This window comes from Budorcas taxicolor, chromosome 2 (assembly GCF_023091745.1).
Source record: "Budorcas taxicolor isolate Tak-1 chromosome 2, Takin1.1, whole genome shotgun sequence".
Classification (NCBI taxonomy): Eukaryota; Metazoa; Chordata; class Mammalia; order Artiodactyla; family Bovidae; genus Budorcas; species Budorcas taxicolor.
In genome coordinates, this window is record NC_068911.1 from 27280365 (window position 1) to 27305283 (window position 24919).

A 24919-nucleotide genomic window follows, 5' to 3' on the forward strand; every position below is an offset into this window, starting at 1 on the left:
CCACTGCTCGTTTTCTTCGGGAGCTTTGATCACATCCTCAGTGACCCCAGCACTATCTTTAAATAATGTGAATGCAACTCCCGGCCCTTGTACCTTCTGTTGGCTGACCAAAGAAATTCAAGGACCGGGTAGATTGTTGAAGGCTGAGCAGTCAGGAGCTTTCCTCCTGTTGCCCTTGATCTTCAGACCCGGAGAGGAATCTCAGAGTAAAGGAAGGTTTGCTCCCCTCCAAGCAAGGTTTGCTCTGCGTCCTCTCACAGAGACGCAGACTGATGTATCTTCACTCTACTGAAGAGTTCCTTTATTATCGCTCCCAGGGGATCTCAGTGTTGGAGCTGAGGCCATGAACTAATTGACAGTGATGATGCTGGGCAGGGCGGGTGATAGGATGGGAAGCAGAGATGCTAAAATTAAATGGCGAGAGACCTTGCCAACAGGAGTGGGCTCAGAAATGATGAACTATCTTGGGGACCAATGAGAAAGACAGAATCAAACAATGAGCATTCATTTCCTACTCCAGGGGATCTTCCCAACCCAGGGATCGAACCCATGTCTCCTGCATTAGCAGGCAGATTCTTTACCACTGCGCCACCTGGGAAAAGTTAATAATAAGCATTCAAATTCACCAAAACACTATTGCTGCACAGGAAGATGTTTCATTTTTGTTGTTTTTAAAATAAATTTTCTGTTGGGTCCATTGTTTAAACCCTTTGACTCACAAGCCTAGTGGCAACCTGTCAAAGAATTAGGCATCACAGAAAGCATTATCTCTATTTATTTATACAACTACCCACCTACCATCTATCTGTCATTCCTCTACCTACTTACCTAAGTACCTCTGCAGAAAATTGTACAAAGCACTATCTATCTATACTGACCTTGGGGCGCATACATCAAGCTCATCCCTCCAGCTTTTCTGAGCATTAGCAAGTCTTTCTACTGGTTCAGTTCAGTTCAATTGCTCAGTCGTGCCCAACTCTTTGCGACCCCATGGACTGCAGCACACCAGGCTTCCCTGTCCATCACCAACTCCCAGAGCTTGCTCAAACTCATGTCCATTGAGTCAGTGATGGCATCCAACGATGCCAAAGCAATTTTTTTTTATTTTTTGTGGAAAAATAGGAGAGAGGTTGAGAAAAGAAGATTCCGATGTCATATGGCCCCAAGTCTGACACTCACCAATGCTAGGTCCTGTGTGTCTTTGGGCAAGTTACTTAACCTCTCTGACCCTTAGGGTCCTCATCTGGAAGTTGGATATCATGAAAAGACCCATGGAATAATGGCATTTGAGGATTCAGTGGGGAAAATCAGTTCTTGGCAAATGGTAAAGGTCAGTAAGAGTAGGGATCACACCAGCGCTGCTAACCAAATTCACACTCCTTTCAGACATTCTTTTTGCATCTCTAGATCACTTGGTTCCCGGGTAACCACCATCTGGAGACCAGAAATGCATTCACAACCGCAAGTCAGGGAGTCCTCCGTACCCCCAGGGACAGCCTGCCGAGAGAAAACTGACCCAAGGGATTATGCGACTTCCTCATTCATTAATCTGGCTGTTAAGCAGAGAAAGTCCTGCTGATGCCAACAGATGCGAAGTTTGGCTGTGCTGACTGCGGAGAGAAGAGGCCTCAGCAGCCGATCAAAGCATCTCCCCCAACTGGGTACAGCTGCCTGGGAACACTGGGTGGAGGCCGAGGCAGTGAGTACCAGGGAGACAGAGGATGCGTGGAGGGACGGGCCCCCACCTGGCCCAACGTCCCGATGCAGGCTGAGCCCCGGGCAAGCCATGCTGCTGTGGCCTGATGTACGGACAGAGCTCACAATGAAATCTCGAAATCAGGCACACCTGTGGCACCTGTGTTCCAGAACGGAGCAGGTGATGCCTTTCTTGGGAGCAAAGGGGACTGGGGCGGGGAGAGGTGGGAGCGGGCAGAGGGCGTTGACCCAGGGCTCAGAAGATATCCTCCACTCACCTCTGCCTGGCTGGCTCTTCCATACTCGGCCACATCTGCCATCTTTCTCAGGCCATATGGGCGATATTTGGGGCACCATGTTCTGCCAGAAAACCTCTCCTCTGCCCCTCTCGTCTGCCCTGCCTGCAGGCAGCTGAAGAAGATCCCCTTGTGAGTCCCACGATGGGCTGAGGCCCAGCACAGAGTCAAAGCTGGCCACGGGCTTGGGCCAACAGTTACAAAGAACACTTCTGCACTTTGGTTGGGTTCCAACATCTCTTTAACATCAGCGATCAGAACTCAGGGAAAGACAACAGTATCCTATGGCTCCCCAAAGACCGAGCGCCAGATGAGACTGATGCACTGCTGTCTGGAGACAAACTGAGTCATTTCCCCAGCAGCATGGCACCAGTGCAGAAAGCCAGCTGTGGCACATGGCAAACCAGGGCTCAGGTATCTGGGGCCCATGGACGTAATTGTGGGCAAGGTCACTGTGTAGGTGGGGGAACTGTCACGCACAACATACTAGCCAGAGCCAGGGCACACAGACTGTTCTTGCCCATGAAGGTTTTGCAGAACTGGTGGGGCAATTTCCATAGTAAAAGATGCAGCTGGGGCAAGAACAGAACCATCCAGAACCATCTAGAACCATCTAGGCTACTGTATCCCAGATTGGCTTCCAGAATTCCGGGTGCAGACTATGTGCCCAGGGATTTTCTGAGTCATAAATTTTCTCTCTGGGGAAAGACTGATAGAGAAGGGCCAGCATCTCATAATCCATGGGGTAGACTGGGGAGAGAGACACATTTCCCAAAGTGCAATGCACATAAATCTGAGAGGATGCTGTGATGAGTTTAAAGGGCACCCAAAGGAGCTTTTTAATTCTATTAATTCAATATTAAAAGTTCTGCAAAAAAATAAAAAACATAACTGGCTCATAAAACTTGTAATTTCACCAATATTATTCCCTGAGATAGCATTTCTCAACCTCGGCCCTACCGACATTTCAGGCAAGATAATTTTTCCTGTGGGGGTGTCTTGTGCCTTGTAGGATATTTAACAGCCTCTCTGGTCGCTCCTGCCTGGAAAATCCCATGGACGGAGGAGCCTGGAAGGCTGCAGTCCATAGGGTCGCTGAGGGTCGGACACGACTGAGCAACTTCACTTTCACTTTTCACTTTCATGCATTGGAGAAGGAAATGGCAACCCACTCCAATGTTCTTGCCTGGAGAATCTCAGGGACAGGGGAGCCTAGTGGGCTGCCGTCTATGGGGTCATACAGGGTCGGACACAACTGAAGCGACTTAGCAGCAGCAGTTGGTCACTACCCACTAGATGCCAGTAGTGAGCCCCCTCCAAGGTGAGATAACCAAAAATGTCTTCAGACATTGTCAAACATCCTCTGAAGGTCAAAGACGCTCCTGATTGGGAATCATCAGTTTAGGGTAAGTCTACTTCCGAAAGTAAAACAAGTTAACGTCAGGGAAAATGTATTGTAGGTGACTTAGGATAAACAAAATATACAATTCACATATGGCAAATGTGGCTGAGGTGACAGCCACATCACCTCCTGGCTGGCAGGAGTTTGGGAAAAAGCAGATGAGAGGACGACCAAACAGGAGCTAAAATTGGGTGTTTATCCCCTTAAAATCCCACCACTGCTCCTTCATGCTGGCTCTGTTTTCTGGCTATCCCTGAAGTCGACTGGGCTTCCCTGGCAGCTCAGATGGTGAAGAATCTGCCTTCAACGAGGGAGACCCGGGTTTGATCCCTGGGTTGGGAAGATCCTCTGGAGAAAGGAATGGTAACCCACTCCAGTATTCTTGCCTGGAGAATTCCATGGACAGAGGAGCCTGGTGGGCTACAGTCCATGGGGTTGTAACGAGTCGGACATGACCGAGCAACTAATATTTCTGAAGCCAAATAAGTAAATGGAGGTGGGGAGAGGACAAAAGAACCCAAAGGAACCCTGAGAATCCACTTTCCTCACAACTTCTGGCCTTCCATGCAGGAAGGAGGAGTAGGGTGGGCGTGCCTCTCACTCCCCTGGGGAAGACAGGGCAGAGATGCTCGTGATGAGGGTAAAGAGTGGGAGGCAGGTGGTCCCTGGAGCTGCAGGAGTCACTGAAGAGCCTTGAGAAGTTCAGCTACGTGCATTCGCTTGTCACACTCTGTTAGCTGTGGGGTGCTGGCTGGGATGCACCCTGTCTTCTCTCTTTGGTATCTGACCAGCCCACAGAGCTAAGGAAATGATCAACCCGAAGATACACCTCCTTAGATTCACAGACTTAGAAAACAAACTTGTGGTTGCCAGGTCTGATTCTTCCCATGGAGCTTTCAGAACCTGGGTTCACACACAACGTCTGAACAGGGCAGCGAGACAGCCATTACATGTCTGTCCCGTTTTTCTGAGTCCTGGAGCCAAGAGGATGTTGATAAACGCTCCCTGGAGAAGTGGCTCCAGAGCATCAGGACAGAGAAGGTGACAGAGACCATGGGGAGGTACTCACCTGGGTCTCCAGGGTGATCACTGGGCTTGGCTGTGGGTCCTGTGGGGAAAAAGGAGAAAATGCCTGTGAGTGGTGGGGAAATGTAGCCTACTACCCCGGCACCACTTTAAAACGAGGCTGTACCTCTGCGGTGCTCAAGCAACCGCAGGGGAAGCGTGGCCCCATTCGGTCGCCCCCATTCCGTGCGACATTCTCCACCTCCTCCCACACCCACGTGAGGAAGAAGGATAAAACCTTTCACTAGGAGGTTGCAGGGACACCCGCAGGAGATCACGCAAGAAGATCAAGTGCAAGCGTAAGGAAGGAACAAACAAAGCCCCCTTGCAGAGCCTCTCAAAGAGTGTTCAAAGCATCGACGGGAAGGAGAAGATGGGTCCGCATGAGGATTAGAAATGAACCTGAAAGAATATAAAGTCCCGATGAGGGGCAAGGCCACCACTTTGTGTCTGATCTGGGAACGAATGAGGGAAGGAATGAGACAGAGGGACAAGAACGAGCTTAATTCCCGGGCTGTGTGGCACATTCCAATGGGCTGGGGAAGATTCCTTTCAGGAGAGAGAAGGCCAGAGAAAGTCCCATTCATTCACTTGTGACAAAAGCCAATTGACTGGAAATGCTCGGTGGTAAATTCTCTCGGGTCATTAAACGTGAACTCCGGGGATGGGGGCAGGGTGGGTACAGAGGAGGAAGGGAGGCCTGGAGAGGAGGTAACAGTTTTCAGCAAGTGGATTCCAAAGAAAACAGGAAGCTCAGCACATAAAGGCTATTTTTGTCTGGACTATGTTGGCCCTGCACTTAATCATCTTGGATTCATGATTCTGGGAAAGTAACCTCAAGCTGCCTCTGACTGAGAATGGGCACGATTTTAGAGCCCCGAAGGGCAAACTCAATTGGAATCTTTGCTTTTATCTAAGCAGATTTTCCAACACAGGCTTCCAGAAAGCATGCAAATTCGCCCCAGCCCCCTGGCCTCTGCTGTGAACAAGAAGGAAATGTAGAAATCATGCCTTATTCGTCTTTCTGTGATGGGCTTATTTTACTTAGCACAACGTCCTCGAGGTTCACCCGTGTTGTTCCCAATGGCAGGATTTCCTTCTTATTTGAAGGCTGAATGATATCCCACTGTGTATATATATGGGGCTTCCCAGGTGACTCAGTGGTAAAGAATCTGCCTGCCATTGCAGGAGCCACAAGAGACTTAGGTTGGATGCATCCCTGGGTCAGAAGATCCGCTGGAGGGGGAGATGGCAACCCATTCCAGTATTCTTGCCTGGAAAATCCCACGGGCAGAGGAGCCTGGCGGGCCACAGTCCATGGGGACACGGCCGAGTGAGTGAGCATGCAGGCAGTGCATATATATACACACCATGCTTTCTTCATTCACCAGTCAGTGGACATACTGGTTGTTTCCATGTTTCGGCTATGAAGAATTTGGCTTCCAGGACCATGGGGGTACAGACTTCGTAATTCCACTTTTATGAGGCAACTAAAATAAACTCTCAGAGAAGCAGAGAGTAGAAGGGTGGTTGGCAGGGGCTGGAAGGAGCGGGAAAGTGGGGAGATGCTATGTATCTGGTATAAAGTTTCAGTCCCACTAGCCAAATACGCTCCAGAGACCTGCTGTATGACACGGAGCCTAGAGTTAGCCACATGGCACTGTACACTGAGAATTTCAGTCAGAGGACAGACCTCATGTTCAGTGTTCTTTCCATAATTTAAAAAAAGTGTGGAGAGGCTGGAACATCTAAACCCTGCACCATCCTAAGTAACTGTCACCCATGGAGGCACTGCTCCTCCGTGGCATCTTGATAATGATGCCTGGTTCTGATGAGCATCAGACACCTGACCCCAGGAACGCTTTGCTTTCTGGTCTGTTCTGACTTTGTTTCCTTCAAGACAAGGGACTCTTCTCTCCCAATTCCAGTTCTAATTCCCAGCGTCTCTTCAATGGTGCAGCTCAGAGGTTGATGCCAAGAGGACATTTCACCCTCATTTTCACACTCCACCCTGGCCCTGAACATTCCTCATCCCCAAGAAGATACTGAGGGGCGTTTTTCCCCCTCTCCCCACACTGCAGCTTTGGCCCACAAAGAAACTTGGAAAAAGACTTCCCTGATGGTCCAGCGGTTAAGAATCCACCTTGCAACGCAGGGGGACGAGGGTTCGATCCCTGCTGGGGGAACCAAGATCAACACTAGAGAGTCCATGTGCTAAAGAGCCTGCATGATGCAAGGAAGATCCCATGTGCCCCAACTAAGACCCAACACAGCCACACAAATAAATATTAAAACAACAACCACAACCTTGAAGAAGTCTTGTAAGAAATACTGCATCCCTCTGTCTTCAAACCCTTACCAGCTCCTTCTCAAGGGGAAAGAGGTAGCCACTACAATGGGGGAGAACCTTCCCTGAACCACTCTTTATTCAAGTGAGGCTCATTATTGTAGCATCCTTCATGGAGCCCCCCAGCCAGCTCCGGTATCACTTGTCTGCAGAGAGAGTGAACCTTGTGCTCCCAGGCTCCCAGGGTCAGGCCAAATACACTGCACAGGGCCCATTCTAGTCCAGGAGGCAAGGCCATGGTCTTGGTCCACGTTAGGCAGCATGGGTCAGATCCACGCTGTTTAGTGAGAGACAGCACGCAAGTCTGTGCTTCAGCTCAAGTCAGTCTCTGTGTGTCTGTCTGTCCCTCTCTTTATTCTGATCCCAGCATCCAGATTTTGACTGGAAACTAAGAAGCTGCTTCTCAGACATTAGCTTCATTTTCTAAGGCCAGGTCCTTGCAAAGCATTGGATGGGGTATTGGGTGCATGCCCAGATTAATTAAGCTGTACTTCACAGCGCATTTGGCTGTTGTTTGGGGCTTACGCTTCACTGCTCAGAATCCCACGGGGGAGGCGGGGGAGAGGGGAGAATGCCATCCTGAACCCCATGAACAACTTCACTGGAAAAGACCTTCCCGGGAAGCCATAGGAAACCTCTGACATCCGTGTTGACAAAACCCAGAGCCTGTGGGTACACTACCGCACCAACTATCTGGTGTTCCATGATCAGAGATCCTCTGTGTGCAGGGTCAGAGGATTAATATTCATTGAAAAGCTTCTAGAAAAACAAAAGCAAAAATCTACCTATTTAGCATGTTAATTACTTAGCCAAGAAGACAGACAAAGTAACTCACAAATGGCCATGTCATTAACACTTAAGATTCACTGGCCAACAAATTCATGCTCCCCTCCCTCTGTGCACATTTGAGATATAAGACTTTCCCTGCTGCTGCGGCTGCTAAGTCGCTTCAGTCGTGTCCAACTCTGTGCGACCCCATAGACTCTTCCTACAGAAGCTCAGACCAGAGGATTCAAGGTATGACGGTATCTCTGTGAGGTCTCACTTTCAGTAACATCCTCCTTAATTGGAAAGGCTAACGAAGTGGAACCGGGTCAATGATGCTGTCTGCCTAATCCATCGCGTCTGTCTAAACTGGGACTCTTTGGTTTACAGTAGAGTAAATTCCTGTCTGTCAGAGGAAAGGCTCTTGGAGACCAATGGGGAATTCGCAACGTGCTCGGATGCTACAGTGGAGAGCTTTTAGAATCTTAATGTGGGGACTGAGAATCAGGGAACCACCTAAAGCAAGGAAAGCCCTTTCATATCATCTACTGCAATGACTAAAGTGGGGAAGCCAAGTGGGGAACTGGGTAGACAACATTAGTGGCCCTCATTTTCACCACTCCCTCCATCTACACCCTCTGGTCACATAATCGTGCATTTCTTTGCAGAGCAAGCTTCCTCCTCCCTGAACTCGGGCCTGCCCATTAGCAGTTAAGACATCGTAGAAGCTTGAAATGTGTGTGCATGATTGAGCATGACCTCTTGTGCTTTTGCTGGTCAGTGCAGGAGAATACACCCCAGGTAGCCTGCTGGTCCAAGGGAGATGAGAGGCACTCGGGGCAGACCCGATCCAATCTGCAGCTTGAAGCTAAGTCCAGCCTCGATTAGCCAACCCCGAGCCAACCTTCACTCACAGACAGAATATGTGCCTGTTATCTCAAGCCACTGAGTTTCAGATTGACTTGTTACACAGTGCCGTTGTGGTGAATATACTCTCCAAGGTAGACCTTGATAGAACTAAAATGTATTGTATAAACAGCCCAGCCTTGGAAATGAAAAGATACATATTCTCCCTAAGTCTGCAAATACATCCCAGAAACCTGCAATAACTACAGCTAATAGCTATCACTTACTGAGACCCTACTATGTACCAGGCTCCATTCGAGATGTTCCTTAGACCAAGCAAAGAAACACTCACCATCAGTATCTGGTACTACCTCTGAGTCAGCCTTCAGCCCTCTTCACTAAATATACCAGTTCTTCCGAATTTGTTTAGGTGCCATCACAACATATTGAGGCTTCCCTGGTGGCTCAGATGGTAAAGAATCCACTTGCAATGCAGGAGAGCCAGGTTGGATCTCTGGGTCAGGAAGATCCCCTGGAGAAGGGGGTGGCTACCTACTCCAGTATTCTTACCTGGAGAATTACATGGACAGAGGAGCCTGGCGGGCTACACTCCAAGGGGTCACAAAGAGTCAGACACGACTAAACAACCAACACTTTCAGCTGCACAGCAACATTAAAGGGGATCATCACTCAGAACCTCCTTGCTCTGAGATAAAGACATTTCTCATTCCTTTGGTTTATTCTAAACTTTATTCCATGGGGATATTATTTGACCAAGATTCAGAATAGTCATGAATACTAGTAGTAACTTACTAAGCTACTTGTTAAGTAATGGCTAATAATTTGTTAACTTCATACCATGTTTCAGGCAGTGGCTTAACCTCTATACACACTTCATTCCATTTATCCTTGTAACAACTTTATGGTAGGCACTACTATTATTCCCTCTATAGAGATGGGGAAACTGATGACCACAGAGATTGAATAACTTGTCCAAGTTTACACGGATATTGTTGAAGCCTGGATTCAATCCCAACACCCTGTATTCAAGAAACCTGTGCTATTTTAGAGTAGCTCTATCAGACAATACAGTCCTACCTTAGACAAAGTAATCCTGCAACCTAGATAATGTTTATCAAAAGGAAGAATACAGGAAGTAAAAGGTTAAATACCACCTTAACTACTGGCATCCTTTTAGAGCATCTGTATTTTTAAAAAAAGGTAGTGGACACGGTTGATAGAAATTAGCACACATGTCAAGACTAAAAACAAAATGCAGTCACTGTGCCACAGCATGAACCACGCAGAGTTAGCCAAACTCGTTCACACATGTTTACTATGCTCCAACTCAGCAGCCAGCACTCTGCCTGGCGGGCACCATGAGGGAGACAGAACTGAGTTTAAAGGCACTCTGTGAGCCCTTCTATCCCAAAGCTAACTGTTTAAATGAGGTGGGAGCCTGATTACAGGTCCTGGAGAAATTGAAACTTGTTTGCACCTCGAGAGTCTTGCTTGTAAGACCAGGGAAACCAGGCTCAGATACTTCTGAGCCCATCAGGGCCATGGGCCTAATTTTAACAAGCAATTAAGCTTTCATAAAGAATGCAGAGAGAAGAGGAGGAATTTGTTCATTTTCATTCCAGGCCTGCATCAAACGTTTCTGGCATTCCTGGTCATGCTGAGCCCTGGGTAAGCCTCAGTGGTTGGAAGGGGCATTTTTCCTCCCTGTCTTTGATAAGACATCATATCTATGTCTTATATGATATGAGATATCATAAGATAGTGCTTGTTCTTAGGCATTAAGCAAAGACTTTGGGATATAGGTGACAAACCTGTGACTCAGGCTTCCTGAGTCAGTTCCCCCCCGAGGCCCATCAAGTCAGCAGATAGACAATGGGTTCCTAGTAAGACTCAGCACAGACACACCCAGGACAACGCTGCAGAAGGCTGGATGGCACTCTCTCAGGGAGTCCTCTGATTCGCCGTAGGAGGGAGCTTCCACCATGCAGAGACTGGATCTAAACTCATCACTGTTCAACACCAGTTTCCAACACCTTGGAAAACGCAAGGAGCTCTTCATGGGATCAAAAACTCAGCACCGCTGCCTGCTGGAGAAATGTACTCCCTGGCGAGAGCACCCAGTGGAAGCTGAGCGTGGATGCCAGGCCAGAGGCCTAACTGGATGTGGTCACTTGTACTGCAGGCTGGGCACAGGGTAAAGAAGGATCATTTGTGGGAAAAAAATACAGGTTTGGGGTTAGCCCTGGGTTCAGATCATGCGCAAGCAAGTTCTAGTCTTGCTCAGGATGCCATAACAAAGTACCACAGGCTGAGTGGCTTACACAAGAGAAACTTATTTTCTCACAATTCTGGGAGCTAGAAGTCCAAGGTCAAGGTACCAGCAGGGTTCTTTTCTTCGGAGGCCTCTCTACTTACCTTGCAGATGGCTGCCTTCTCACTGTGTACTCGCATCGTCTTTTTACTCCATACAGGAGCCTCTGGGTGTCTCTGTGTGCCCAAAGTTCCTCTTCTCATAAAGATACCAATCAGACTGGACTGTTGTTTTTGTTTAAGTCACTCAGTCACGTCCAACTCTTTTTGTGACCCCACGAACTGTAGCCCACCAGGCTCCTGTGTCCATGAGATTTTCCAGGCAAGAATATTGGAGTGGGTTGCCATTTCCTTCTCCAGGGTATCTTCCTGGCCCAGGGATCGAACACACATCTCCGGCATTGGCAGGCAGATTCCCTACCCCTGAGCCATCTGGGAAACCCTCAGACTGGATTAGAAATCCCTTCTAAAAGCCACATTTTAACTGAATCACTTCTTTAAAGGCTTTGCTCCCAAGAACTGGGGTTGGCGAGTCAGCACACAACAACCACTTGGACTAGTGACCTCAGCCAAACCTCAGCATCTGTGAGCTTTACTTTCTCATTTACATGATATTAACAGGAGGGTCTATATTCTCCTACAGAGCTACTGCAAGACAGTAAAGCATAGACTGTATGGTCTGGCAAACTCTGTAAGTGAAAACGGGCACTGATAACAATCACACCAGCTTAACAGGTGTGAACCTGGACTGTCTCACACCAACTCTGATGCACAGTCACCTCCTGTCTTGAAAACGGGATAGCACTGATCAGAGGCTGTTGTGAACATTAACTAAAACCAGATATTTTAAATGTTTGGTCTCTGGCTAGAAACTCAAAGATAATCGTCTCTTTGTTTTCTTCTTCCAGGCTTACGAAGGCAAAGACATAACCCTCTACACCCTACCCTACTCGATCATAATTCTTCTGGACTGAGAATTATTGTACATAACTGGGTGCATGTATGCTTAGTCGCTCAGTCTTATCTGAATCTTGGACCCCACGCCAGGCTCCTGTGTCCCTGGGGTTTTTCAGGCAAGAATACTGAAGTGGGTTGCCATTTCTTCCTCCAGAGGATCTTCCCAATCCAGGGATCGAACCCACGTCTCCTGTATCTCTTGCCTTGCAGGCGGATTCTTTTCCACTGAGCCATCGGAGAAGCATATTGTACCTAAGTGGACAGCAGTGAGATGGGTCAAGTTACCTACTTCATTTTGAAAGCTGACTTGTGTCAAGCACATGAACTCCTTGTAACTCTGCCAAGGGAAGTCTCAAACTGACCATTTTACAGATCCAAGAACTGATGCTCCTGTAGGACAATTTGCTCGAGAACATAGATTTGATAAGAGATGGGGCCAGGTCTGGTGCTCAGGTTTGTACACTGCCAGAAACTGGTCCTTAAACCAATATCCTGGTGTTTCCAATAGTGTGAACTTACTGAATCAGGCTCTCTGGGCAAGGATCCAAAGAATCTGCATTTTTATTAGACATTCTTGGGCAAGTTAGGCAGACTGAAGCCTGAGAACCCTTGTATTATATTCCAAATAGTACAAGACTAAAGGCATCCGAGGTGAGAAGGACACACCCTGTGAAAAACCAAAAATCTCACTTAGGACTCCAACCTCTGACACCAGCTAGCCACCAAGTGTCTGACGCACGCTTGGGACTCCGGTGCTCAGGCTTTGTGCCTCCAAAAAATTTCATGATGGGTGTGTCCCGGCCTCTCCTGGATACTCTAAGGGAATAGCACAGACTGAGTGGGTTATAAACAGCAGAAATTTATTTCTCACAGTTCTGGAGTCTATGAGCCCAAGGTCAAGGTGCTGGCAGACTCGGTGTCTGGCGAGAGCATCCTGATTCATAGACAGCTGTCTTTTTGCTGTGACTGCACATGGCAGAAGATTCAAGGGAGTTTTTCAGGGTCTCTTTTATAAGGGCACTAATCTCATTCATGGGGGCTCCTCCCTCATGACCTAATTACCTCCCAAAGGCCCCAACTCCTAACGCCATCCCGCAGGGTGTTACAATTTCAACATATGAATTTCTAGAGGGACACGCATATTCCGTCTGGGCTTCCCTGGTGGCTCATTGGTAAAGAATCTGCCTGCAGTGCAGGAGACTTAGGTTCAATCCCCAGGTTGGGAAGATCCCCTGGAGGAGGGCATGGCAACCCACTCCAGTATTCTTGCCTAGAGAATTCCATGCACAGAAGAGCCTGGCAGGCAACAGTCCATGGGGTCATAAAGAGTCAGACATGACTTAGTGACTAAAACCACCACCATACATTCAGTCTTCAGCAAGGTGTAGGGTGGTTTCTGCCCCTTCTTTTCTCCCCATGTAAATGGTGAAGGTATCCCTCTTGCCCCAGAAACCCGGTCAACACTCCCCTCCCTTCAGCATTCCCCCCAGGGGCATGTTACCCCTTCTCAATTCTTTCTCAAGGTCTGGTCACAGCCATCAGGGTGCTCACACAATGGCGCTTTCTGTGGGATTCCATGGCATGCTTATCTTACACGGCAGGGGCTCCAGAGATGAAGGCGGGACACGTGCCGGCCAGGCGGCCCCAGGCGACGAGGGAGGCACACCAAGGACACAGAACACCCTTGTTCTCTGAGAAAGGCTGCCCTTGGAACATGAGCACAAGCCGGCACCACACAGACTCACCTTGTTGGAAAATGCGAAGTCACCTTCAAAGAGGACTCAGGGGAGAAAGCAGAAACCCTGTGGAGAGGGCAAGGGGCCTCTCCCTGCTTCAGAGAGATGGTGACAGATGTGACTGGGCCCTGAAAACGGGGTGGAATTCCCTTGCTCTGTCTGTCTCTTTTTGGTCCTGAAAGTTCTAAAAGTTCAGAGACCTTTAAGATCTTCTGCATTCCCTCCACATATTTAAGTCCAGACCTCAGAAGGGAGCAACAGAACCTCAAAGAACTGCAAAAGGAAGCTCGAAGCTCTTGGATCAGTAGTTGACCATCCCCAGCCTGGAAAGAGAGGAGAAACCACAGATGCATGGAAACTCAGCAATGGCTCTGGTGTTTCTCAGTTCCGTGTGTGTATCTTTGAGCGCAAACAGTCACTAAAAATCTAAACCGTTATACAGAACACTTTGTGCTGTGTGGGCCTCCAGAGGTTTTGTAATCCTTTACAAAGTGCACAGAACTACAATTCTCAGAACTACGTTTTGAATACACCTGCCTGAGGCCCTGGATGCGCATTTCTGCCAGAAAGTACAGCTTCCAGCTGTGTGGCTGCTGCCTGGTTACTTACTGCTCATAACTGTCACCTCCCTCTTATTCATGCAGTGATCCTGGGTCACGTGGCTGATCAATACTGACGATAATCAGAAAATTAGCCAACACTGGGCTCACAGTGAAGCAAGACATTATAATAAGTGAGCTGTAAGAACAGCTCAGATTATTCATAGGTATTATTAATATTAACAGCTCCATTTTACAGGATGGTATAACCGAGGCTCAAAGGCATTCATTACTAAATCGCAGAGACAAGGTTTAGATCAGGACAGCCCAACTCCTGAGGGCTTCCCTGGTGAGTCAGATGTAAAGAATCTGCCTGCAATGCAGGAGACCCAGGTTCAATCCCTGGGTCGGGAAGATCCCTTGGAGGAGAGCAAGGCAACCACTCCAGTATTCTTGCAGGGAGAACTACATGGAGAGAGGAGCCCAGAAGCTACAGGCCATGGCGTCACAAAGAGTCAAACACAACTGAGTGACTAACACACACACACACACACACACACACACACACACACAGCCCAAGCCCTGAAGCTGTACTTTTGACCACTAGACTATGCTGTTTCCCAGGGGTATGACCACACTGTAAATCAGAATCCCTTAAGCACGGTTCATGGGTCTGGGAGTTGTTGGCGCTAGGAAGCCTTATGGAGCAGGGAACTGGATCACATGGTATTAGGAAATACCAGATCGTCCCATTTGGTTGCTATGGATCTTTGGCTAATTACTTAACTTATAATAATATTAATAACAGCAGCAAGAGTAATAATAATAACTATCTCAGTGGTTACTGTAAAGACTGACAGAGATGGAGTATCAGAACCTGGCTCAGTCCTGGTGGCGAGTAGGCAAGCCACAAATATTAGTTCTTCTTGGAGGACAATTACTGTCACTTTATAGAATGTGTTTTTCATGGCTAGAAGGCATTTCAGACCAGAAACAAGACATGCCTGCTGCATGCCAAGAGGAAACTGAGCAACGCAACCTCCACCCGACACAGCCAGACAAGATGCACTGGTAGACCGTCCGGGCTCACAGTCCTTCTGAAGCTGGCCCCCGGACTCTGCTGGGACACAAGTCTTCCTAAGCTCAGAATACAAGCCGCATCTCCAGCCCAGCCCAATAATTAGCTTTTCCCAGGCACAGGCCAGGCGACACCTACCAATTTGACACCCATCTGCTGTGGTCACCAAGATGGCAGGTGGCCCAAGTGGAAACAGTGCTGCCAAGTTGTCCCGGAGACACTGTCCAGAGACACACACAGCGCTCTGTTCCACTGCTTCTGGGACTGCGAGGTAGGTTTTCTGTTCCACAAGGATCTAGTTTAAAGATTTGAGCCCAAGAATCCCAAACTGTGAATACCAGAAAGACACTGAAGAGATACAGGGTAGGTGAGCAGCAGCTTCCCTATGGGATGTCCAAGGTGGATACTACCAGGCAATTACTTGGCCTCAAATTCCCAGCACAGCTTGTGAACAGACACTATTGGTACATTCCTATTTTCCAGTGAGATGAAATGCATTTCCTGCCCTGACCTAGATCAAACCCATCATTTTCTATTATGGAATATGAGATCCGGGGCCTCTCAGGTGGCTCAGTGGTAAAGAATCCATCTGCCAAGCAGGAGACCCAGGTTCGATCCCTGGGTGGGGAAGATACCTTGGAGAAGGAAATGGGAACTCACTCCTGGCATTCTTGCCTGGAGAATTCTCTGGACAGAAGAGCCTGGCAGGCTACAGTCCATGGGGTTGCAAAGAGTTGGACACGACTTAGTGATTAAATAGCAACAGCAGCATATGCAATTCAGAATGGAAAGTAATTTCCTAAGGGCACACACCGTTTAGAGCAAAACCCAGCCTAGAATCCAAGTTTCCTGATACAAAATCCTGGCTTCATCCTTTTCTTTTGCGAAAATCAGTGTCTATGTGAGTCCTTCCCACACTCCTTTTCTTCATTTCCTCTTCTTCAGATCCTTACCAGAGCCTCTAGCTAGGACAACTTCTGTCCAAAAGACAGCATATCCCAGCTCTGGAGAAACTATGATTCAGCAGTGCTGCAAGTCTGGAATGTCTCCAAGAGGCCACACACAGGACTGCTGATTCAAGCCACGGGGGAACCGGATCCCAGGACGCGTACACATGGCAGTGGAGCGGAGAGCTTTACCTGGGAACAGGGAAGCCTCCTTCCTAGGCTAGAAGAGAGATGGTTGGCAAGTGGGTCTGCAGGAGACAGGTGCGCAGGGGCCTCGTACAAAGAGAGTCAGGGTCACGGTCATGAGGTTTCAAAGGGCTGGGTCCCGGGGAGACTAGTGCTCCTTCCTGCCTCCCTGGCCTTCTCCTGTATGTCTTAATGCTAATGAGGGTGACGAGGATGAAGGTAACTGAGCGAGCCAACGGACAATGGCCATTACGATACCTTTCATTTAAGTCCTTATGAAACACTCTGTTCATTTCTGTGCATTTCAGTAAATGCTCATTCCATCCTCCTGGGGCAGCTACTACAAGATGGCCACAAAGTCTGGAGACATACATGATTTTATTTTTTTCTCTTCTCATTGGGCAATGCTCTTGATGACATTATTTATATATTCGCCTGTTTCCAGACTATGGATCTCCTACAGTATTCCTAATTCACAGAGTAGGAAACAGAATCTCAGAAAGACTTGCCCAAAAAGCAGAGCCAGGCTCCTTTAACCTTCATATCTCTTAAGAAGTTTTAAAAAACTAACCAAAGTGTGCGGAGGTGGTATGGTTTGACGTACATAGTGCACAATATTTTTATTTTTTTTAAAGCCAGTTGCCAACATTTAAAAAGTGGGTGATTTCACCATACACAGATTTCTGGCTTTTCTTTAATGTCAGAAGATCCGGCCAAATGGGGATGTGGGCTGGCATGGCTACAGCTGGAGGTGAGTAGCTGCCGCCCACTTAGGATGGGTACACATCCTCCTCTTGGCCACAGCCCCCACCCCACCTGCAGGGCTGGGGAGTTTGTGACCTCCCGTCTCTTTTTTAAAATATTTATTTACTTACTAGGCTACATCATTGCTGTATGGGGGAATCTTCATTGTGTCATGAGCGATCTCTTGTTGAGGCATTCAGATTCTCCAGTTGTGGCTCAGTAGTTGCGGTGCACAGGCTTAGCTGCCCCATGGCACATGGGATCTTAGTTCCCCGACTAAGACTGAACCCGAGTCTCCTGCATTGCAAGGCAGATTTTTAACCACTGGACCACCAGGGAAGTCCCCATGATCTCCCGTCTCTCAATGACCATATTTTACTGCTCCTCACAAGGGACAGTACCATTTTACCCGCCAGATGATTTATTCAATCAACATGATTCCACGGTCAGCCCTGGTCCCAAGGAAGAAAAGCTCAGGATGCTGGGACTTGAGGGAAGAAAGAAAAGCTCTAATAAAGCACAGGGAAGCGGAGCTCTGCAGTTCACTCAGTGACAAGCCTCTACCTGGGGCCCAGTGGTCCTGACTTTTCAGGGGGTGGGGCAGGCGGCAGCGCTGGGCATCAGGCTGGGGGGTGCCTGGTGGGAAGGCTTCGGTGCAGAGTGTGGCACAGGAAGAGGTTGTTAGCACCCACTGTTCTCTTGCTTCCTGCACGTCCACCGCGTGCAGCTGCCTGTGAACTGGCTATTTGTTCCTAGCCCTCCCAGAAGGAAGCTCTCTCATCACCCACGACGACAGAGCTGGCCCAAGGAGCCAAGAACGTGTGCAGGGGCTGCGAGCCCAACTCTCCTTCTGTACAGGGCAGTCCCAAAGCTGCTGAGACAGGAAAAGGGGGGAAGAAAGCGCAGCCCGGGAGAAAGCATCGTGCAGGGCTTGCGGACAAAGCCCCAGCTGGGGAAAAGGGAGGAGGAGGAAGCCAGAGGCAAGGGGTCCTGCTGGGCCCACCGAGTCTGTACAATGAGCTCCTTTCACCAGTGAATAGAGTTCTCTCCTCGACTCGGTCTCAATGGCTTTGCTTCTGAAACAACCCATTCTCCACCCAGAAAGCCAACCTCGCCAGACCCTGTGCCAAGGTCAGGCAAGAGCCTGAGATCCTCAAGCAAGCTGATAATCAGCCCCCAGGAGATGACCACGGTGCCCAGGGCGGCTCGGCTGACCCACGTTTACAATGATCCCCTTTGATTTCTAGGCTTTCCTGCCCGGGGGGGGGGGGGGGGGGGGGGGGAGGGGACCCAAACTCACACGCGTGACATGTTTGGCATAACTATAGGATCTATTCAGGATAGTAAGTGTTCTTTTCCCATGAACTTCATTGAGACATCTATGCAAACAGAGGGGGCGGGAGGAGGCAGGATGAGAAAGGATGAGCCCAGAGAAGCAGGATGCAAGTTCAAGTCTTCCGTCTCAAACTGACCAAATCCATGAGGCGGTGGGGCTCATCGCTGACCACCTAGCAGCAATGTCTGTTTTACAGGCTCCTTGAGAACAGCATCTTGGGGAGTTTATTGCCCACAGAGCAAACACCAAAGTGGGGCCTACAGGCAGTAATCAGCTCAGATGGGTTTTGTTCAGCCCGTGCCATGTTTCCAAAAGAAAAATGCTACACGTGAGGCCAGCACTTACAGTTCAGGAGGTTTCATGCACAACTACAAAGCTCTGGCATTTCTTGGAAAATGAGGAGACCTGGAAACAGGAATCCATCAATTTCATAAGGCCCTGACTGCTGATCTGGGAAAAGGCTGTCTCTCTTAGATGGGGCATGTGCCCGCCCTCCAGCTAAGGGCACGTGCCTGACCCCCTCACTAAGGCCGCCATGTAGCTACTGTGGGCACTGGGGTTTGTAGCCTCTTGTATATCAAGTCCCAAAGCTCTCAGCAGAGGCCCTGGGATGGGAGAGAAGGCTGGGATATGGATTTGTTGTAGAGCAAACTTGGCTACAAAATTCAATTGGCTACAAAATCCAAAACTGGACTCAAAAAATGTATATAAACACACACCCAGGAACACGTGGTCAGGAGCAAGTCCACAAGTTTGGGGGGTGATTCTCTGCTCTCCTCCCTCCCTGCTATTTGAACAACTCTTTTAGCTACTGGGCCCATTTTCCAAGATGATCTTTGTGCTTATATTTACCAAAATTCTGGGCCTGCCACACAAACAGCACTGGGCAAATTCTTGTTGAACCAAAATCAACCGAAGCTCAAGCGATGTTGGGATGGACCCTGAGAGACCCATGCTCAGAACCCAGCCCACTTAATAGCTGCAGGATGTCTTCCCAACTGTAAGTCAAGACAAGTCCCTTGGGAATGAAAGACGGAGCAGAAGTAGATGAGCTCAGCCTACTGGTTGGCTGACGTCTGAGAAGAGGAAGCAGAGAGGGTCAACTTTATAGGCAACGCCCAACTTTATAGGCGACACAGCATATTTGAGATTCATGCTATGTAGCATGAGGTCTGTTGGGAAGACATGACGTCGTGCTGACATTGTAAAATGAAAGTACATTGCCAATGTATCCAAGGACCAAAAACTCATAAGAGTAGCCTTCAGAGTCCAGGCAGGTGCAGTATAGTCTCTTGAAGCTCTTCTAGGTCTAAAAAGGCACACTGAGGTTTACTGCCTCGGCTTCTGTTCTATGTAGCTGAGACCATTCTCCAGCTTTGTATATGAGTGTGTGTGTGCGCGCATGTTTGTGTGTGCACATATGTGAACATTTGAGAACATTCACATGAACATATATGTGGTATTTCCTAGCCAAAGCCTTGCTAAAAAGCTGCAGGGGGATCTGTGGATTTCGTTTGCCTAGCATCCCTCATTCTGGAGAATTTCCCTGAGTTATCCTACTCCTGGTTCTAATTTCAAATGGACGCTGGGGGCGGGGAAGCAGCAACAGGAGAGATTCCACTGAGCAGACTTTTATTTCAGAACTGTGACATGAACGAGAAAGAATAAAAGCATGCAGAATTTCATTCCTGCACTTTGCATTTAGTTATAATTATTCATGCAAGAGCATCTTTAAACACCAAATGGGGGAAATATTACAGTTGTTCTGATTTCACACGCTAACTGTGTTTACATGCTAACAGCATTTCTCAGGGACAATTATCTTATTACTAGTGCACTAATCTTTTCAATCTTTTCAACACAGTTTACAGCTGCCGACTTCAAAAATTAAGGCTAATTAAGACCCTGCTTTCAGCAGGTAGGGTAAACTACTCACACATTTTAACTGATTCAAGGAAAAAACAGTTTCAGGAGAGGGCATGAAGGGAGGGTGGGCAGAGTGTCAAAGGTACAGAGAAGAAATTATATAGCTTCCATTGATTTGAGCACTAACATTCTCCCAATGCTAATATTCCAGAATCCACTAGACAAGTTGCATCAATGGAAAGGCCTGGATATCAGGACCAAGGACAGCTGGTCTGTCCCTTGCAAGGAGAAAGTGGGTATTTTGCATTCAATTATCTACTTCCAGGGGCTTTCCTGGTAGCTCAGACAGTAAAGTGTCTGCCTACAATGCGGGAGACCCAGGTTTGATCCCTGGGTAGGAAAGATCCCGCTTCCAGTCATCATCTCCTTCCACGTGCTTCAGCAGAGAACACAGACTCTTATGTCAGATGACCTCTGCCCAGATGCTGGGTCCGTCAATTGCTCTGTTCCACCTTGAACAAGTTACTCACTTTCTTGGTCCCTCAGTTTCCTCATATGTGAAACAGGGATATTAATAATGCCTACCGCCTAGGCCCCGTTGTCAGGAGTAATTGAATCAACACCTATAAAGCACTCAATTTTAAATGGATAACCAACAAGGGTCTACTGTAGAGCACAAGGAACTCTGCTCAATGTTATGTAGCAACTTGGGGGGGGATGTTGTTTGGGGGAAAATGGATACATGTATCTGTATGGCTGAGTCCCGTGGCTGTTCATCTGAAACTATCACAACATTGTTAATTGGCTATTCCCAAAACAAACTAAACAGTTTTGAAAAATTTTGTAAAGCACATTGATGATGTCTGGTTCATAATAATCATCCAATAACTATTTCTTTTACAAAGCACAGGTTCTATCATAAAGCTGTAACACACTTAAACATCTGTTTTCTAACGCCTTCTTGACCTCACACATACTCACCGCATTACGAGCCATTTGATAACTGCTAATATGTAATCGCAGCTATATTTACTGTGTCTGTTAGCAATACCTTCTCCAATTACTTGCTCTGCTATCTCGTTAGCTGCCATATAAAACCAGCACCTTGGATCATCCGTCATTATTTTTTGTTTTAAATCACCGAGAAGGCCTATTGCATGGAGCCTGGATTTACAGTCCGGCTCCTGGAGCCCAAGCACAGCTCAGGCATCCCCAGCTGTGGCATCTGCGGAGCCGTGAATGAGTTTATCATGGTGCCTGGACCACTAAGTGCCACCAAGCACCTGCTGCGTGCCTGGGCTCACTTGTCCGATGAATCTTTCTGAATGCACACTAACCCTGTGAGTAGGTCACGCTGAGTAGGTTGCACCGACCCCATTTACAGATGAGGAGACTGAGGCTTTAAACAACTCTTCTATGATGACACAGCTTGCCAGTTAAACGAAGTCATCATGTGGCACAAACAACTACCAACCTCTCCTTTCCGCATTTTCCTAAGTTACATTTCTCAAGACAGTTACTGCTACTAGGAGTAGAACTAACGGTGACATCAGCCCCCAGCCAACACGTACAAGGTGCCAGGCATTATTCTAAGCCTCTTTATGTATTAACTCACTCAATCCTCACAACTACCCCGTAAGGGTGGGGCTGGTACTAGCCCCCATTTTATAGAAGAGGGAACTGGGCTCAGAGGAGCTATGCAACACGCCCAAAGTCACACAGCTGCAAACTGTTGCGGTCAGAATTAGACCAAATCCAGGAGACCTGGCTCCAGACACCTTGTTCTTGGGCACCCTGCTCTAGTTTCTCAGGCGTACATGCGTGCTGCCATGTCAGTCGTGTCTGACTATGTGCAACTCTACGGACTGTAGCCCACCAGGCTCCCTGTCCATGGGATTCTCCAAGCAAGAATATTGGAGTGGGTTGCCATGCCCTTCTCCAGGGGATCTTCTCAACGCAAGGATAGAACCTGTGCCTCCTATATCTCCTGCATCAGCAGGCAGGTTCTTTACCACTAGAGCCACCTGGGGATCCCCCATAGCTTCTCATTTTGGTTGTAAAATTCAACAACTGTCACCTTGTCGATAAATACACAAAGAAACAGAGTAGGGGTTGATTGAGTCAATTATCATTTATCAAACAACTGATGACCACATTGATGGTCTAGTTAAGTTTGTGATAAGCGCTGCCAAAGAAGATGATGTAGGAAGGCCACAAAACAGAGGAACTTCAACCAGGGTGGGGGACACGAAGATTCTTTTAGGAAGTGAAACTTAAACTGGGCTTCAGAGAAACAGCAACTGGTCTGAGATGGGAGAAAGGATAAGCATTTTAGGCAGAGGGAAGAGCATTAACAAAGGCTCTGAGGTAGGAAAGAACACATACCCTTTTTATTTTTTCCCTTTTGAACTTTTAATTTTGTATTGGGGTATAGCTGATTAACCATGTTGTGATAGTTTCAGATGAACAGCAAAGAGACTCGGCCATAAATATACATGTTTCCATTCTCCCCTAAACTCCCCTCTCACCCAGGCATTGAGCAGAGTCCCATATGCTGTACAATACATCCTTGTTGGCTATTCATTTTAAATATAGCAGTGTGTACGTGTCCATTCCAAAGTCCCTAACTATCCCTTCCCCCTGGCAACCTAAGTTCCTTCTATAACTCTGAGAACACATAACTTTTAAGAAACAAAGAAAGGAGGGCTGAGCCTAGAATTGGGGGGGAAGGGTGGCAAGCAGCAAGGTAGGAAGCCTGGTGTAGGGCCCGGGTGGTGGGGTCTCCCAGGAAGAGGTCTGGGTCTCAGGAGTCACTGACAAGGTTAGTGCGGTGTGACGTGCGTCTTCATAAGAAACTTGCTTCAGTGCTACCCTCCAGATTATATCTACTTGGCTTTCCATATTGGATCCACAGGTACTTCTGAAAACCAACTCAGTTTGCTGAAGTTTGCTGAACCAGTATGCTGAAGATTCAAGATGAGTTTCAAGTCATTTCTATTTCTCATTTTTAGAGATCATAACACAGCCCACAGGTTAAGCCACAGGTGGCTAGGATCTACTAACTTTGCAAGTTAATCAATTCTCATTCTTGCTATAGACAATGAAGAAAGTGGTGTCACTTTGTCACAGTATACAGAATATCTTTCTTCTGTCTACAACAAAGAAAGACAAAAGAAATCGATCTAGGTTATACAAATGTCAATTTGCAACTCGGAGTTCTGTGACTTAGGAAAATGCCAGAGGCATTTACAGGCTAAAAGAAATGAATAGCAAAAACATCCCCCCAACATACACACAAAACCAGGCTGTACATACTAATTCCTGGGGCTTCCCTGGTGGCTCAGACAGTAAAGAATCCACCTGCCAGGCAGGAGACCTGGGTTCGATCCCTGGGTTGTGAAGACCCTCTGGAGAAGGGAATGGCTACCTGCTCCAGTATGCTGGCCTGGAGAATTCCATGGGCAGAGGAGCCTGGTGGGCTAAAGTCCATGGGGTCGCAAAGAGTCAGACACGACTGAACAACTTTCATTTTTCTATTTCCTAACATCCGCTATGTGCCCTGTGCTCTGGCTTATTTCAACCTTGTAACTAACGTGGTCACCATCGCAGTTTATCTGGGTGTTCAATACTCAAATCATGAAAGTCTCAAACTAAGATAAATTGGTCGCTCAATCCACAATAACCACAGGTATTAATATAAGGAAAACACAGGCTCAGAGAGGTAAAGACAGTTACTAACATCACACAGCAGGTAATGAGTGAGGCCAAGGCTTAAATCCGGTGTGCAAGACAGCCAGCAAACTCTATCTCCTGAGGAAGGACTTTGAAAACCATTCAGTTGGCTCACTGTTCCCTCACCACATCCTTAAAGATCCCACGGACACACACATCCTAATCAAGAAAGCTGAACGACCGTGCCTTCTGTGGGATGGCAGCTAAGATTACAGCAATCAATCCACTCTCCATCCCTCCTGTTCAAAAGATAACCAGAATGATCAGGAAGTCCTCAAAGCCCAGACACAACTGACTTTCTACCTTTGGCTTGGCCATGTGATGACTGAAAGCTTTGAGCATTTGAACCACCTCACCTAGAAAAGGGAGGCTGAACCTGCAGTTCTGAATCAGCCTGTTGGGGTGCAGATCAAGGAAAATAAATTCCTGACCTTGACCAAGTTCTAGAAGCAAAGAGCTACAAAGAATCTAGAGATGGTTATCTCCCGCTGTGGGACAGTATGTCTGAGTGCGTGTGTGTGTGTGTGTGTGTGTGTGAAAGAGAGAGACAGAGATACTGCAGTCCCCATACCAAATGGGTGTTCACTTGCTCCAAGACATTATTTTTTTTTACTAAAAAAATCATTTTATTATAACCACCTTGTAAACAATATGCAATTTTGATTATGTCTACTACATTTGCTCAAAGAAGCCAGGCCCTTGCAGGAAATTCTGATGGAAATTTCCATCTGCCAGATAACTGGTAATGGCCATTTTCCAAAAGATGACCCTCTAAATACATGCCTGTGTAATTCAACCTAAAATCTTTTAATATTCTATCAAAGATGTCACCTTCTAATTGAAGTAATTTTTCAGAAGATAACACTAAAACCTTGCTTCTCTTTTGATAACAGTAATAACAACTGTTCTTTATTAAGCATCTATTATGTGCCAGATACACTATGGGCCTTCCCTCCTTTGGATTCTCACTTTCATGAGGACACTCTAAGAAGATATCCCCAGTTCACAGCTGAGAAAACTGAGGCTAAAAGACAATAAAATAATCGCTCCA

General features: G+C 47.6%; 1 protein-coding gene across 1 annotated transcript in view; it reads right to left on the bottom strand.

The window, feature by feature from the left end:
* The window catches only part of XYLT1 (xylosyltransferase 1), a 347669-nt gene that overhangs the window by 242043 nt on the left and 80707 nt on the right, over positions 1 to 24919 (bottom strand). The window contains exon 2 of the mRNA XM_052635619.1: positions 4463 to 4501. Coding sequence (XP_052491579.1) covers positions 4463 to 4501 — 39 coding nt within the window. The remainder of the gene's footprint in view (positions 1 to 4462; positions 4502 to 24919) is intronic.